At 39.2% G+C, this 18,278-nt stretch overlaps 1 protein-coding gene across 1 annotated transcript in view; it reads left to right on the top strand.

Moving 5' to 3' along the window:
- Positions 1 to 13,050, top strand: part of LOC131732880 (protein CNPPD1-like) — a 28,330-nt gene extending 15,280 nt beyond the window's left edge. Inside the window, exons 5-6 of the mRNA XM_059021113.1 lie at positions 8,004 to 8,121; positions 8,695 to 13,050. Coding sequence (XP_058877096.1) covers positions 8,004 to 8,121; positions 8,695 to 9,330 — 754 coding nt within the window. The 3' untranslated portion in view covers positions 9,331 to 13,050. The remainder of the gene's footprint in view (positions 1 to 8,003; positions 8,122 to 8,694) is intronic.
- The last annotated feature ends 5,228 nt before the right edge of the window (positions 13,051 to 18,278 follow it).

The raw sequence follows: 18,278 nt of genomic DNA, 5'->3' as shown, positions 1-18,278 counted from the left end.
ATAAAAAAAAGTCTAATTTCTTTTTCTTTTTTCTTTTCTTTTGACAAAATGGTATTCCTTTACCTTGAGTCTAAGGCTGTTCACAATCAACACAGATAATGCTCTTCTCCATGCCACCTTTCTGCACAGGGCACCGCTGTCCAAAGTTTTATTTTCATTGCACTTGCCAACCTGGCATTGGCGTCTCTTGCAGCTCTCAACGGGGGTTGCCAGCTTCAGCTGTGGGTACACGATTGGCAGTTTCCCTCTGTTCCAAATGCCTCTTGCTGAGTTCCTGTGCTAACTGTAAAGTATATTCTCTCCTTGGTAAATTCTTCTCCGTGCATTCTTTGTAAAGTACCCAGGAGTTGATGGCTGCTAGATCCAATACATTGTAAAACACCTGAACAGGCCATGTCTGGCCCCAGCTTTCATGGAATACTTCTGTGCCATCTGATCCAAAACATCAATTCCATATTTTGTTGCGTTCTAAAACTCCATGGTCTCTAGTATTTATTTTCACTCGTCTTGATGCTAATTCTGACGAAAGCAGCGCACCTGGCAAGCTGGCGCCAGCCTTTCAAAAGGCTGATTGAAAAACAATAGACTGTCAGTCATTCACTCAGGCAGAGAGTAGAGACTAATCTAATTACAGCTAAACACATTGCAAACTGGTAAATAAAAATAATAAAGTAAAATACTGTTCTGTCTAATCAAAATACAATTGTTTTCTGTGTGGCCGTCAATGTGACTGCTCCCGGGGCTTTTAGATATAATGTAATATAAGAACCTAAGAAAGCTTACAAATGAGAGGAGACCATTCGGCCCATCTTGCTCGTTTGGTTGTTAATAGCTTATTCATCCCAGAATCTTATCAAGCAGCTTCTTGAAGGATCCCAGGGTGTCCGCTTCAACAACATTACTGGGGAGTTGGTTCCAGACCCTCACAATTCTCTGTGTGAAAAGTGCCTCCTATTTTCTGTTCTGAATGGCCCTTTATCTAATCTCCATTTGTGACCCCTGGTCCTTGTTTCTTTTTTCAGGTCGAAAAAGTCCCCTGGGTCGACATTGTCAATACCTTTTAGAATTTTGAATGCTTGAATCGGATTCAATTCTTTGAGCCCGTCTGCATACTACATGCCTTTTAAACCCGGGATAATTCTGGTCGCTCTTCTTTGCACTCTTTCTAGAGCAGCAATAGCCTTTTTATAACGAGGTGACCAGAACTGAACACAGTGTTCTAGGTGAGGTCTTAATAATGCATTGTAAAGTTTTAACATTACTTCCCTTGATTTAAATTCAACACTTTTCACAATATATACAAGCATGTTGTTGGCCTTTTTTATAGCTTCCCCACATTGTCTAGATGAAGACATTTCTGAGTCAACATAAACTCCTAGGTCTTTTTCATAGATTCCTTCTTCAATTTCAGTATCTCCCATATGATATTTGTAATGCACATTTTTATTGCCTGCATGCAATGCTTTACACGTTTCTCTATTAAATGTCATTTGCCATGAGTCTGTCCAGTTCTGAATGCTGTCTAGATCATTTTGAATGACCTTTGCTGCTGCAACAGTGTTTGCCACTCCTCCTATTTTTGTGTCGTCTGCAAATTTAACAAGTTTGCTTACTATACCGGAATCTAGATCATTAATGTAGATTAGGAATAGCAGATGACTTAATACTGATCCCTGTGGTATTCCACTGGTTACCTCGCTCCATTTTGAGGTTTCTTCTCTAATCAGTACTTTCTGTTTTGTACATGTTAACCACTCCTAATCCATTATTATTTGTTTATTTAGCAGACGCCTTTATCCGAGGCGACTTACAGAGACTAGGGTGTGTGAACTATGCATCAGCTGCAGAGTCACTTACAATTACATCTCACCCGAAAGACGGAGCACAAGGAGGTTAAGTGACTTGCTCAGTGTCACACAATGAGTCAGTGGCTGAGGTGGGATTTGAACCGGGGACCTTTTGGTTACAAGCCCCTTTCTTTAACCATTGGACCACACAGCCTCCTATGTGCATGCATTTCCTTGAATCCCTACTGCGTTCAGTTTGAGAATTAATCTTTTATGCGGGACTTTGTCAAAAGCTTTCTGGAAATCTAAATAAACCATGTCGTATGCTTTGCAATTATCCATGGTCGATGTTGCATCCTCAGAAAAATCAAGTAGGTTAGTTAGACACGATCTCCCTTTCCTAAAACCATGCTGACTGTCTCCCAGGATACTGTTAACATATAGGCAATTTTCCATTTTGGATGTTATTATAGTTTACATATAATAGAAGTCAGGCTTATTGGTCTGTAGTTACCTGGTTCGGTTTTGTCTCCCTTTTTGTGGATCGGTATTACGTTTGCAATTCTCCAGTCTGTCTGTCAAGAGACTGTTGCATGATCTTGGTTAGCGGTTTGTAAATAACTTTTATCATTTCTTTGAGTACTATTGGGAGGATCTCATCCAGCCCAGGGGGTTTGTTTATTTTAAGAGCTCCTAGTTCCTTTAACACTTCTGCCTCTGTTATGCTAATTTAAAACTGGATAGGAACAGGTTGACATGTGGGGCATGTTGTCCGTGTCCTCCTTTGTAAAAACCTGTGAAAAGTAATCATTTAATGTATTTGCTTTTTTTTTTTTCGTCTATGATTTTGCCATTTGTGTCTCTTAGATATTTAACCTCCTCTTTGAATGTTCTCTTGCTGTTATAATATTGGAAAAACATTTTAGAATTGGTTTTAGCCCCCTTAGCAATATTGATTTCTATCTCTCTCTTGGCATTTCTAACTTCCTTTTTGACTTGTGTTTGCAGTTCCAAGTACTCTTTCTGTGTACTTTGTTTTTGGTACCTTTTAAACGCTCTGTAAAGTGCCTATTTTTTTTAATTGATCTATTAAACCATTTTGGCCATTTTGTTTTAGATTTAGATTTGTCTACTTTTGGGATGTAATTGTTTTGCGCCTCTAGTACTACATTTTTAAAAAACAGCCATCCTTTTTCTGTGGATGTTTTCTCTATTTTACTCCAATCTACTTCTGTTAGTCTCTGTTTCATACCTTCGTAGTTTGCTTTTCTAAAATTGTAAACCTTAGCTTTAGTCATTACTTTTGGGGTTTTAAAAAATACTTAAAATGAGACCATGTTGTGGTCTGAGTTTGCCAATGGCTGTCTGACCGCTGTTGTAGTTATTCTGTCTTCATTATTTGAAAAGACTAAATCAAGGCATGCCTCCCCTCTAGTCGGTGCCTTGACAAATTGCGTTAGGAAGCAGTCATTTGTCATTTCCACCATTTCAATTTCGTCCGCCGTGCCCCCCATCGGGTTTTCCCATTTTATATGGGGGAAGTTGAAATCCCCCATTAGTATGGCTTCTCCTTTTCGGCGGTCTATAGCATTTGGCGGTCTATAGCATGCTCCTTTTATTATGCCCTTTGAATTTGTGTCCATTATTCTGACCCATATTGATTCGGTGTTGTTTTCTTTGTCCTGATTTAACACCTGAGCTTCAAGACTATTTCTTATGTATAGCGCTACCCCTCTGCCTCTTCTGTCCTGCCTGTCTTTCCTATATAGTGTGTACCCACTAATATTATATTCGTCTCCATCACTCTCAGACAACCAAGTTTCTGTAACACATATCGCATCGTAGTTACTTGTTAGTGCAGTAGCTTCAAGTTCTAACATTTTGTTTCTGACTTCTAGCATTAAGATAAATACATTTAATAGTTGTTTTACCTGAGTTGTTGCCCTTGTTTTGATGTGGTCTCCCTTCTGTTTTTTTGTTTTCTCCCCCCTTCCTTTCTAGTTTAAATGCTTCTGGACCTCCTCAAGGATCCTTTCTCCGAGTAGATTGGTTCCCTTTCTGTTTAAGTGCAGTCCGTCCCACCTGTATAGATAGTCCTTGTTGTAGAATGTGCTCCAATGTTCAAGAAAGGTGAAGCCTTCCTGTGTGCACCACGATTTCAGCCATGCGTTTTGATTTGGTATTTCCAGCTGTCCATATGGTCCTTTGCAAGGTGCCGGCAGTATCCCAGAAAATACCACAGTTTTGGTCTTGTCTTTTAATTTCCTTCCTAGCTCTCTGAATTTGTTTTGCAGGGTTCTTGGTCTGTCTCTTCCAATGTTGTTTGTACCAATGTGGATGACTACTACCGGGTCGTCTCCTGTTCGTTCTAGGAGCCTGTCCACGTTCTTAGTGATGTGCTTGACAGAGGCTCCTGGAAGGCAGCACACTGTTGTAGTAAGGGGGTCCAAACTGCGAACTGAACTTGCTGTGTTTCTCAATATGGAGTCCCCAACAATCATGACCTCCCTTCTTTTTGCTGCCTGGCCAGCACTGTTTACAGGGTCCTGGATTTTGTTTCTTTCATTCTCTTGATGTTGGTTTTGGTCATCTAAATGTTGAAGTGGCTCAAATTTGTTGGATGTGTGGATTTCGGGTGGTTGTGTTTGACGAAGTTTCTTTTTTCCCTGCTTCTGCCTATCTGAACCCAGCTGTTTTGACTCTCTTCCATCTCCCTGGTGGCTTTCAGTCTGCTAGGGGTGCAGACTTACATGCATTGTGGGTGTGTCAGCTCCTCAAGCTCCTGTTGCTCCATTTCCTCCAGCTCCTTTTCTAGCAGGCTTAATCGCTGAATCAAGTCCTGGATCGTGAGGCACTTTACACACACTTGGTTGAGCTCTGCTGGGTTTTCTCGGATTTCCCACATCATGCAGTTGTCACAGATTACTGGCTTGAAGACCTTTTTTTTTTTTTTTTTTTTTGAAGTTTAGTTTAGCTTATGCAGCTGTCAACCTGCTTGCAAACTGCTTCTAACTGCGTTGTACTTGTCCACGACTGTACTTCTCCCATGATATCGCTTCCACATGCTGTGGCTGGGAAGACTGCCTGCCTTTTGTTTGTTTGTGCTGCGGGCTCCGCCCCTCCCCCGTGTCTCAGAACGCCGCAGAATTTGAATCAGCTGCTCTGAGTTTCAGCTTGTCAGAAAAATACACGCAGCTGTAAGGCTTTAAGCTGCAATGTTTTCTGATTTTAAGCAACTCCAGATTTAAAGATGTAATTCCTCCTTTCTGCTTCTAACTGCATTGTACTTGTCCACGACTGTACTTCTCCCACAATGTCGCTTCCACACGCTTCACATTTCCATCTTGAATTATTATCCATTACATGATGTAAACCCTGCAATTTTGTTTCACCTCGTCCACAGACATGTTTAATATCACCAAATAGACGTGATAAAAGGATGTTGCGACGTATCAAACAAGCGGCAATACAAACCCGAGAACACTGCTTAGTCAGCTGACTCCTCCCTAATCGCCTCCTGCTTCAGTGCAGGATATACCGGTACATTTACCTTCTAATACGTTATTTGGGAAAGGGTTACAGACGAGTACGCTGAAAAGATAGAAAACGATTGTGGTGACTCAAATTCAGAACCGAGCCTGACCCGAAAATTACATTTTTTGACTCGAACAGCAAACCGTGAAAAAGTTAACATTCCGACCCCAACCCGTGGGTCGGGTGCGCCCGCGGGCACCTGATCCAATGCAGGATTCTAATGACAGGTATCTGGTTCAAATACAGTTTAGTTTACATTTTCCAGTTTGGAAGCTTAACTACAAAAGTTAATACATACGCTGGTATTAATCTGTATCTCTTTATTTAGAGTTGACTGCGACCTGCATTCAGGGTCTTTTTATTTGACCTTGAAATTAGGTGGCAAATTTTCATTTCAAGTAAACACAGCTTCTGTTTCTTAGTTTTTTAAATGACCTCCAGAACAGGATGGCAGTCCCCGTCTGCAGCAGGAAGTCATGTTACTCTTGGGGGTTTGGTGGGTTGTTTTAAATGATTAGATTACACAAATTCTTCAGCAAAGAAAATATTTTTCTTTCTTTCTTTGCACCTTGTTAAATTTAATTGAATCGATTTGGGTATTACTTATTAAAACATGTTTCTGTGGTTCATGATTTATTTTTAAAACAAGACCCCTAAACTACTAAACATTCCATTTGAATAAAACTTGCTGACAGAAAAGTTCAATATTATGGAAATGCAACCTTTAGTATTTAAGAAACTGATTTATATATCAAGGCTACATTTCTCTTAGCCTGTAACAAGCTTTTTAAAGGCAGTTATCAGTTTCTGTCTGGTAAATGAAGACTAATAATTAATCAAATCACTTCTGAGAAATACAGTTTTAAAGATATTCCGAGTACATCACTGCATTTTCTGGTAACATTCTGAAAAGAAAGTTTAGAGTCTTGTACTGGTAATTATTTTATATTTGTTGTATTATTATTTATTTTTTCCCTATATGTTTCCTACAGTGTTTAGTCAGGTCAGTTGCTGAGCTTACCCTAACGACTACAGGCTTGCTTGCTTGCTTGCTTGCTTGCTTGCTTGCTTGCTCGCTTGCTCACATTGCAAGATAAGGGCAATCTTATTCACAGATCTGCATTTGGAAACATGCCAAACACAGCGTATGCTACTTTTGCATAGGAAAGATAGAGAGACGCACTAGGAGGCCTGCTGTTTACAAGACCACAAATATCCAATTCACAGTAAACACATAGTTACTGCAAGGTGCTGTCAACACTACTTACACACTCCTTGTAAAAAGAGGAACAACAAACTATTCAAACACCAGTCACATGTCGTAATGCTTTTGTGTCAGGAGCAGAGATGCCAACGGCTATGATTTGGCCATAGCAGCTACTATTTTGGAGGTTCTGCTACGGCGCTATGTCGAAGGGGTATAATACTATGATTTTTATTAAATAAACAAATGATGGATACTCTCTGAACATTTATTAAATATTATTTCAATACCATGTGTGTGTTTTCCTGTTTTTTTAATGAACTAATTGTTCTCAGTACTGTATTTCACTTACAGTTTATTGTGGCATTTTAACTGACCTACTAAAAGCTCTGAGCTGGGTTGCTTAGTAACCAGTTTAGGGGTCCTTCAGAAACTGCTTTGCAAATGTCGCCTTGCTATCAGTATCCATCACACGTTTACTTGGTTGCCACAGTATTTTTAAAAGAAATTCATAAATGACAAACTAAAAACCCATAACCATTTTTATAAAAAAAAAAAAAAAAAAAAAACCCTCAGCAGAAGACATTTTCTGTTTACATTGTATTCTACTGATTGATGTAAGTTGCCTAAAATGTGTTATTGCTAGTTCATGAAGAACATCACCCAAAACCAAGCCTAGCCTTACATTTGTAGTAGTATGTAGAAATGTAATGTATAGTATGAGAAATTCACCAATAATGAAGCCGGTATTTGTTTGACCCCGTTGCCGTAGTAACCAAAAGCATTGACACTGGAGCGTGTAGATACTGTAGCGCTGCTTCTACTTGATACAAGTATGAAATGAACAGGGGAGGTGAAGAGATGTAAAATACTGTAAGGAAAAAAGATACAGGTTGTCAGAAATATTGAGAGAAATTTGCAGAATGGTCATTCATTAAAAGAAGTAGAGTGTCTGAATACTGCCGGACAGACTTCTCTGTGGAACATGACTGTATCACTCGCATAGGTATGAAGAAACACCAGCAATGCTCAAAATCTGACACTCCCCATTACTCTGTGTGTTTGTGCAAATGGGTTTTGAGGTTTAACTCGCTTTAAATAATTAATTATTGGATACTACACGGCATTTTGTGTTTTGATAATTGCAGAGTAGTAAACATTTAAATAAAAAACATTGTTAAATCCTTCGGCTATTGTTATTTTTATAGTTTTGAGGTTGAATATTTCAATTCCAAAAAAAAAAAAAAAAAAATCAGTGTTGAAGTATTTTTTTTATTTTTTTTATTTTTTTTAATTTCTGAATGCTGTTTGTTTGCAGTTACCACAATTATTGATTGAACAGCAAAAATGAGGTAATTGGCTTGCCAGAGCCTAGGAACCTTTTAATACTCATGTGGGGTATAGTTTTGGAGGGCACTGCAAAATGGGTTTTTTTAAAATGATTTTCTACAATAAAATCCAATTTGTTTAATTCACAGTATTGCAGAAAAGCAGGGTTTGAAGCGAGGCTGGTTTACCTACACTGACCTGTGTGTGTTACTGGAGCAGTCAACATGGCAACAAGCATTTACTCACCTGTATCAGCACTTCACCAAAGTAAGGAGCTCACATTGCATGACTGCAGAGGCCAGCATGCTTGTATTTCATGTTTTTTATATTTGGCATATATGGGCTATTCAGTTTCCAGATTTCTTAACAAATTAAAGTGGTATGAAATGAAGTTGCCTTCTACAGCCAGATCATTACATTTATTAACTGTATGAGGGGTGTTCATTTTGGTTTAATTTCCTGGACATTTACATTTGAAGATGAAACCTGTTTTAATGTTTCAGCATTTACAGATTGGTAAAGTTTATAACCAATCAGAAAAACCACCCATCACTTTTTATATTTTTTTATTTTTTTTTATCATAGACTGGATGTGTTCAGCACTTAATTTTACATAAAGAAGACTGAAGAAATATTGAATTTTTTTTACTGTACACTTACTACTATGTAAACACCTGTATTTGGCCTGTTAAATGTCCATGCAAACTTCTAAACCCTTAATACTTGGCTGATGTTGAATCTCTAAGCTGTTCGCACCCCAGTATGTCACGATATCTCAGTTCAGTCTTGTAAGTCTGTCTGAACGGTGCTCTGACGCTTCTTCTTTCTTCTCTGTTGCAGCTGGCCTGCATGTTCAGCCTGGTTTACCTCACCAGTGTTGCTGGTTTGATCGCCTCCACAGCTATACTGCAGCAAATGTTGTTCCTCAGGGGGAAGCCCCCCTGTACTCTCCTCCAGCAGAGTGAGACTCTGGGCTTTCCAATGCAGCCCCCGAGCCCTGTGCTGCCCCCTCAGTGTATCTCCAACTCCGACCTTCGCTGCTGCATCTGGGGTAATGACAGTCGAGACCGGCGCTCTGGCAGAGCTACTACAGCACTCTGTTTCTGGGGCTCCTTTCTCCCCACCCTGACCTACTGTCCTGACCCTCAGACTGCCCAAGAGACTGACCAACTCCCCCTTTACTGCCCTAACTGCCTCAAAATGCCCAAGGAATCCGGACTACCCCCTAAGTGTGGAAAACACAACACAACAGAATATGGCTCTCCCCACGAACATCTTCCTCTTGGACTGGGCTTGTGGTCTGGACCTCATGATGGACAAGGGCTAAACGGCAAGGAGAGCGATGAGGGTGTCTCCAGGAGACTGGCAGACCCTCTGTTTAGCAGTCTCTCCCCAGAAGCCCTGAGAATACGCCAGTGTTTTTTGGATGCAACAGCACCTTTGGGGAAGGTCCAGACCTTCATTTTGCCAAGCTAGAATGGGAAGTCCATTTACAAACCAGCACATCCGAATTCTATTTTAAAAACAGATTGAAAATACTCCCTCAATGTGGGCGCCATTGTTCTCGTATTTGTACATACTGGAACTAGCTGGTTTTCTGCAATGGAAAGCTAAGCCATGTGTTTTCTCTCCCTCGTAGTGTATTGTAAATAACGTTCTTTACCAACACAGTTTATCAAGGGTTTAACTACAGATTACATTATAGTAGGGCAGTGTCTCTTTGGAAACAGGCTCAAAGGGCTATTGTGAAATAACTTTATACAAAGTTTTCCCGTCACACCTAAAATCATATCCGCCAGCATGATCTGCACATATGTAGGGATTGTGAATTGTGCATATAACCATTCATGGAAGAGCATGGAATGTTGGCTTTCACTCCTGAAAATACATCTATACAATATACTTTTGTTTTTATTCCATCTTTGTTATATGACAACATTAATTTAAACTTGTCATAACTAAAGGTTAAAAATCCAGTTGACCACCCTGATTTATCTGCGCTGCGTTAGTTGGTGGCCCTGTTTTGTTCAATTTGTCATTTCTACTTTGAGGTAAATATTTAAGTCTGTGTCATTCACCTATGGTATAATGTATTTTACTGGATTTTGAACTGAAAAGTATTCAGAGACAATGCATCAGAACTAAAAAGTTCTGCTGCACAGAAAAGGAAGTGGTGAAAAAGGTACCGGTTTGGAAAATAGATTTTAAAACCTTGGTGGCAACAAGAAGACATCACAGTGTAGACAAGTAGCCACTAGATATAAAATGTGTTTGTTGAGCTGAGATGCAATTCTTCGTGGACTTAAAGGGTACATAAGGACCTTTTATATTTTATTGTTACATATTACCATGTGTTGCTACAACTGTTTACGTAAGGTTGTGTGTATTGTTTTAATTTTTTTTACATTTTGACCACTTTTAAACTTTTTAAATTGCATTCCCTGCCTCAAAATGGCTTCCAATGTACCTGCATGGACCTCTCAGAACTACATTTCCCATCATCCTCCTCACCTCACTGGTAAATCTATCTCAGTTACATATGTGAGCAGGAGGATGATAGAAAATGTAGTTCTGAGAGGTCCATGCAGGTACATGGGAAGCCATCTTGAGGCAGGGAATGCAATTTAGAAAGTTTAAAAAAGTGGTCAAAATGTAAAAAGAAAAAAGAAAAAGAAAAAAAAATACACACACCTTACGTAAACAGTTATAGCAACACTTGGGAACATGAACACAATAAAATAAAAGGTCCTTATGTACCCTTTAAAAGGCAGGTTGCAGAGCTTTTCCCCATCCCGACTGGAGGATTTCAATTGCGTACAAGAGGTGATACTTTAAGGCACTTGAGTTTGTGGTTTTGTGTTCTTTAGCATTATGGTGAAGGGATTTCAGTGTATTGAAATTTTAGCATTTCCAGCTATAGGAAATGCCTAATATTGGGGTAATTTTTGAAATACTTAAACTGCGTCTATAATAAATGAATTTGTGGTTGTGGAAATGTTCTGTACTAAGCTAACACTCCCTTGCTGAACCTGCAAGTCTTGACAGTAATCCAGCCACCTTTATTTAAAAAAGCATCTGCTTTCAAAGGCCTTGTGAAGATGATGGTGGTGGGGCTGTGAGAGCCAGTTCTGAAGAGGCTCAGAGAATGTGCTGATGAGCAAACCTGGAAGCTAGGCACTTTTGATTTACATGTTAATGGAGTGAAGGGATTTGGCATGGTAATACCAAGGGAGACAGAAAGTTACTTGGGGTTTATTATTTGGAATGTAAGATTGGTTTGTGCTTTGTTCAATTGTATTTTCATTTTGTTTTTAAAATGGCACACTTTACTGGGAAACATAATGTAATACTCCTGTTCTACAAGTTTTAAATGCAAGCTGGGAATAAACTGAAATATATATATAGAGATTTTCTATATCTATATCTCCATGCAAGTACTATACATGGAAAAGCATATGTTGTGTATGATGCTGCATATTTGGAAACATTAATCTGAGTTGTCCTTGATTTTCAGTCATCTTGGTTGGTGCTTCAGTGCATTTTTGAATAGTAGATCATTATAAATAGTTATTTACCTTATGAAAATTAACCTTGCATTTAAGATTAGTATCTTGTTTTTTTGGCAGGTAGCAGGTTGTGTTTTCTGGGGTTTAAAGTTGTCGGTAGCTTGAGGCATGCAGATGATATTAATATGAGAGGGTATATGGTATTTAAAACATATTTAAAAACACGGTACTCATCCACAGCCCATCTAGCCACACAAACATGTAACTTGTATATAAATATGAAATTTAGACTGATATACAGTATTTTGTTTTTAGCACTTTTCCTTAACTTCAGCCCATTCTGATCTCTGTTAAAGTGAGGTACACTGTTCACTTGTGTGTTGATTTTAAGTGATGTTCTAAAACAAAACCAACAATGAAAAAGGCTGTTCGCATTGGTTGCATGTTTGGACACACCTTGTTCTGTATTATTTAACAGATTCCTAGTGGTACCCCAGATTAAGCCTTAAGACGGACCCACACTACCAAAACAATACACGCTGATTGTTGATTGTTATTCACAGTCTTGTTTTCAAAACATGATTCTTGTGTATTATTCAGGTAGATTGATGTGGGACCCACAGTATTCTGGGGGGAAAATGCTCGAAACATGTAGACTTTTTGTTTTGTATGAGATCCAGGTGTCAGTTAGTTATGTGATTGTCCCTCTATTTAGCAGCAAAAACTACTAACATACTTGACAAAAAACATGATTGCTGTTATTTAATTTGAAATAATATTTGCAAAGAGATTAATCTGAATGAGCTCTCCATTTTAATGAACTTGTTTAGTGCAAGGGGTGGTTGAGTACATGCAAATTGTACATGCAATGACCCGCGTGCAAGGTTGCATAATAGCAGGTTTTATTACGCAAAGGCAGAATGTAAACCTTGCTGTATAAACTTTTGTATCATGCTGTGTTTAATTGAAATGTGTTGTGTAATTTTAATTGAAATGTGTTTTACTGCACATGAAAGTAATGGACAATACAGACAAAAGGGTTGCCTGTCTAAAGTGTATTGTTAAGGGAAGTTATCAGTTTTCTGTGAAAAATGCTGTGTAATGCTCTTTTATATATTCTAGTTCTTCACTTCTAAAGTTCATGTGAACACAGTCCTCATGACACCACTGTCACTGATTTAATAGGGTGCTAGCTATACACACTGCATTTGCACTGACACAGCACTTCACAATAACCCCAATCATCATAACACCACTGTCACTGATTTAATAGGGTGCTATACACACTTCTGATGGCACTTCAGGTATGAAAATATAATGAGAATTAAACTTGGAAATCACACTTCACTGTTAATATAGGGTTTCTCAATAGGGTTGACATTCAAGTTGAATCCGCATTCTCTTCATAGACTTGTCAGTAGTGCAGTTTTGTTGGGTTTTTTTAGTTCCTTTTCCAATAAACTGGTTTTGGGATTCATAACTCCAATACTGCTCAATCTCCTCAAAGCTTGTCTTGTTGAGTAAAACATCTTCTAATAAACTTGGGGTATATCTTAACTTCGTGTATATATTGTGCCTCAGTTGTTTTGGTACAAGAGATAAAAATGTAACTTTATTTTATATACTATGTACAATATCAAATGTCTGATATGAAACACATTTTTCCCATTAAAATGACCCATGCCACATTTGTGCTGCGTTTTGTTTGTTTATTACCATTTGATTGCCATGTGTGACCATATGTACATCACATTTGCATTCTAACATTTATCTAGATCAGTGATTCCCAAACCAGTCCTGAGGGACCCCCTGTGTCTGCTGTTTCCCTATCCAGTACGAAATGTAACTATTACCTAATGGGTATTTATCCTTAAAGACCCGAAACTTGAATAGATATATCGAAGCTGCACACACTGTGACGCAGTCGTGCCCGTCCCCTAGGGCATGAAAGGACTGCTGACGCAACATCATCATCATTTTTCTTTTCACTGACCTGAGAGAGAGATCTACGCACAGATAAGTATAAGTTAGATCTGATTTTACCTGACGACTTAATGCGATTTATTACATGCTTTCAGTAATTACTAATTACACGTTTGTGCACTCGGCTGTGGTTTCGTTAGTCCCTTAGCGGCCTTGCGCCTGCACGAAGCAGATCATTAACAAAACAACTAAAAAAGGTCAGGATGCAATGGAATACATTTTGTATTTATTCCCCCCACCCCTTGTTTACCCTTTTCCCTATTTAATTTATTAGGGCAGCAGTGTGGAGTAGTGGTTAGGGCTCTGGACTCTTGACTGGAGGGTCGTGGGTTCAATCCCAGGTGGGGGACACTGCTGCTGTACCCTTGAGCAAGGTACTTTACCTAGATTGCTCCAGTAAAAACCCAACTGTATAAATGGGTAATTGTATGTAAAAATAATGTAATGTAATGGATAAGGGCGTCTGCTAAGAAATAAAAAAATGAAATTAAATGATACATAGTGGGACTGTCTGGCCTTGTCTTATCCTGGTTTCAATCTTCCCTATCTGATAGGTATCAGTTTGTCTCTATTGGGGAGGAAAAATCAGCATTGACCGAAGTTGATTGCGGTGTTCTACAAGGTTCTATTCTGGGTCCATTGCTATTTTCATTATATATGTTACCACTGGGTGATATCGTTAGGAAACATGGTGTGAACTTCCACTGCTATGCGGATGACACCCAGCTGTATTTGTCTTGGTGAGGTAACCCCCAGCTGTAAACCTGGTGATACTTCTGCTGGGTGTTATTTGCTGCTTGCCTTGCTGACATCAAGTGCTGGATGTCTCAAAACTTCCTAATGTTGAATTCAGATAAAATTCCCATAACCAACTAAAAAATGTAAGATTGCATGAGTTTGACCCTAGCAGCCTTTTATCAAATCCTAAAACTGAAATAAAAAATGGGGGTTCTCTTTGATCCTGATTTATCATTTGAGTCTCATATTAGAAGGATACTTTAGAAATTTCCCTATCGCTTGAGAAACATAGCCAGACTGAGACCTATTATCTCTTTATCTGATGCCGAGAGACTAACACATGCCTTTGTTTCTTCAAGATTACTGTAATGCACTCCTCTCTGGCATCCTAAAATGTGCAGTGTCCTGCCTACAGCTTGTTCAGAATACCGCTGCTAGAATTTTGACTAAAACCAAAAAAAAAATGAGCATATCACCCCTGTTTTAGCCCCCTTGCAATGGCGCCCTGTTCAATATGGAATTGATTTTAAAATCTTATTATTGACCTATAAAGCCTTGAATGGAGCAGCACCTAGCTATTTGCAGGAGCTACTGAGCTCCCAAATCGCACTCTTCGATCACAAGAAGCGGGGCTGCTCGTTGTTCCCAGAGTCAATAAAGTTAATACGGGAGGGAGGTAGGGCTTTTTCTTTTAGAGCCCCTAAACTATGGATTGCTCTACCTCCATGTGTTAGGGAAGCTGGGTCTGTGGGTATTTTTAAGTCTAAACTTAAAACACATTTTTATAAAATGGCAGTTTTATCTAAGTGGTTTTAATGCAACATAATTGCTAGCTTTTAATGATTTTTATTATTATTATTATTTGTATATTTTGTATTTTTATGTATTTATGTACAGTGCCTTGTGATACTTTGGTATGAGAGGCGCTATATAAATTAAATAAATAAATAATTTTGCTTAATTGTTTAAACTGTCAAAAATGTGCAGGTCAGATATTAAGAAGCGGGTGTCTGCAACTAACAGCTACTCAATTATTATAATTTTTGTGTATTTTATTTTATTGATTTTGTCACGTGGCATCGTCATTGGATATTCACCTCCCAACGTCCAGCATGTGTTGGTCACGTGACTAGTCTGCTTCTACTGAAGCTGAATCTAGCATGGAGGAGGTGGGGCCCAGACATGCAAGCGAAATGTTAGGAAATGCGATAAAATTCGGGCTGAAAACATAACACGGTTGATTATTGAGACAATCGCAAATGGCATGCAACCAATTTCAATTGTGGAGGATAGCGGATTCAACTTGAATGTCTTTTGTTGAGCCAGATTACAGAAGACTGTGTTACTATTATTTTTTTAACAGAAGATTGCTTCCGGAATAGTGATTCTTTGAATTAACGTGATACTGTACTTGGAATAAAGTCAGTTTGGTGTGAACTTAACTAGTTTTTGTCTCTTTATATACAGCAAGTAGGATAAATTAGCAGTTTGGATTTTAGCACTGTTTGAATAATTAGACTGCATAACATTTCTTTTTTTTTTTTTAATTTATCAATTTGAAATGGCCAATTATTTTTAGGCTCAGCTCACTGCTGCCACACCTGCGCTGACTCGGGAGGTTTAAATGAAGTTTAAATGTTTATTAAATTAAACGGAATCCTAAAAGCTAGTGGCTTCGCCACCTCTTATCTGGGATTGAACACCTCAATTCAGCTACTGTATTTTTCTCTTAAACTGCTAGCTTCAGTGCTTAAAAATAAAAATGTTTATTATAAAAATTAAATTAAAATAACAATAACTGTTTTACTACTATATTGTGAGAGAACACATTTCTTCTCTGTGTATTTTCTGTTTTTTTTTCCCCCACAGAAATACTAAAGACCAAGACACTTGTTCAGTTCAAGCTGCTTGCGGTTTTTTCCGTCAGTGTCTCATTTTCAGAATTAGTATGATGACTGATAGGGCTCTTGCAGTAGGCTTTCCCCAGTTTTCAAGCTGCTGGTTAGCCAGGAGCATTATATAGGTGGGCATCCCTGTATTCACTTTCGTGGCCTGCTCCCGTTCCCGTCGGTACTTTTGCACAACAAACAAGGTTACCTCTTCCCGAGTCACTAGCAGTCACTGGACTCAGCTCTGCTTCGATTCTGACTGTTCGCAGTCCTTCCCGCAATGTCTCACTTCTGCTTTGGTCCCTGCATGCAATACCATTGTGAAGTCTGTCAGGCTGACAGAAGCCCCCTCCAGTCTTAGGGCTGTGTTGCTTTAAGCCAGAAGGTACAGTTGCTCTCAAACGTATTCACCCCCTTGGACTTTTCCACATTTTATTGTGTTACAACATGGAATCAAAATGGATTGAATTAGGAGTTTTTGCCACTGATCAACACAAAAAAGTCCATAATGTCAAAGTGAAAAATAAAATCTACAAATTGTTCTAAATTAATTACAAATATAAAACAGAAAAGAATTGATTGCATAAGTATTCACCCCCTTTGCTACGACACACCTAAATAAGATCTGGTGCAACCAATTGTCTTTAGAAGTCACATAATTAGTTGAATGGAGTCCACCTGTGTGCAATTAAGGTGTTTCACATGATTTCAGGTTAAATACACCTGTCTCTGGGAGGGCCCACAGTTGGTTAGTACATTTCCTAACAAAAATTACATCATGAACACGAAGGAACATTCAAAGCAAATCTGGAATAAGGTTCTTCAACAGCACCAATCAGGGGTAGGATATAAGAACATTTCCAAGGCATTGAATATCCCCCAGAGCACAGTAAAGTCCATTATTAAGAAATGGAGAGAATATGGCACAACTGTGAATCTGTCTAGAACAGGCCGTCCTCAAAAACTGAGTATCCGGGCGAGAAGGGCACTAGTCAGGGAATCCACCAAGAGGCCTATGGCAACTCTAAAGGAGTTACAGTCTTCCACGGCTGAGCTGGGAGACACTGTGCATACAGCAGCAATAGCCTGGGTGCTTCATAAAACTGGCCTTTATGGGAGAGTGTCAAAAAGAAAGCCATTGTTGAAAAAAACTCACATCAAATCTCGGCTAGAGTTTGCCAGAAGGCATGTGGGAGACTCTGAGACCAAGTGGAAGAAGATTCTATGGTCTGATGAGACCAAAATAGAGCTTTTTGGCCTCAACGCTAAGAGCTATGTTTGGCGCAAGCCCAACACCGCACATCATCCTGAGAACACCATCCCTACCGTGAAGCATGGTGGTGGCAGCATCATGCTATGGGGATGCTTCTCTGCGTCAGGGCCTGGAAAGCTTGTGAAGATAGAGGACAAAATGGATGCAGCAAAGTAGAGACCTGGGACTTGGGAGAAGATTCATCTTCCAGCAGGACAATGACCCCAAACATATAGCCAAAGCCACACTGGAATGCCTTAAAAACAAAAAAGGTCAATGTCCTGAAGTGGCACAGTCAAAGCCCGGACCTCAATCCAATCGAGAATATGTGGAAAGAGTTGAAAATTGCTGTTCACCAAAGGTCCCCATCCAACTTGATGGAGCTTGAGCAATTTTGCAAAGAAGAATGGGCAAAAATTGCAGTGTCCAGATGTGCAAAGCTGGTAGAGACTCCAAATAGACTCATGGCTGTAATTGCTGCCAAAGGTGCCTCTACCAAATATTGACTAAAGGGGGTGAATACTTATGCAATCAATTATTTTCTGTTTTGTATTTGTAATTAATTTAGAACAATTTGTCGATTTATATTTTTCACTTTGACATTATGGACTTTTTTGTGTTGATCAGTGGCAAAAACTCCAAATTAAATCCATTTTGATTTTATGCTGTAACACAATAAAATGTGGAAAAGTTCAAGGGGGGTGAATACTTCTGAGAGCCAATGTATACAGGTGGGCATCCCTGTATATTGCTACTTCAGTAACTGTAGGTCACTGATCTACCACTGTTCTTAGGGAGGTAGTGTACCGTGTCTGCACTGTACCATTTGCACCATGCCTTGCTCCGTGCACCATACCATTTGCACCGTACCACATGTACCGTGCATTGTGCACCGTACCATTTGCCCGTGCAGTACCGTACCGTGAATACTGTACATCGTGCAAGCACCACATTGTATACCGTACCAGTTATACCATGCAAAAAGTTTCTTCTGCACAGTACTATACTAGTGCCTAGGCACCGTGCAGATACTTAAAGGTAACAAGGCTAACTACC

This window comes from Acipenser ruthenus, unplaced genomic scaffold (assembly GCF_902713425.1).
Source record: "Acipenser ruthenus unplaced genomic scaffold, fAciRut3.2 maternal haplotype, whole genome shotgun sequence".
Lineage (NCBI taxonomy): Eukaryota > Metazoa > Chordata > Actinopteri > Acipenseriformes > Acipenseridae > Acipenser > Acipenser ruthenus.
This window is presented reverse-complemented; position numbering and strand designations above follow the sequence as displayed.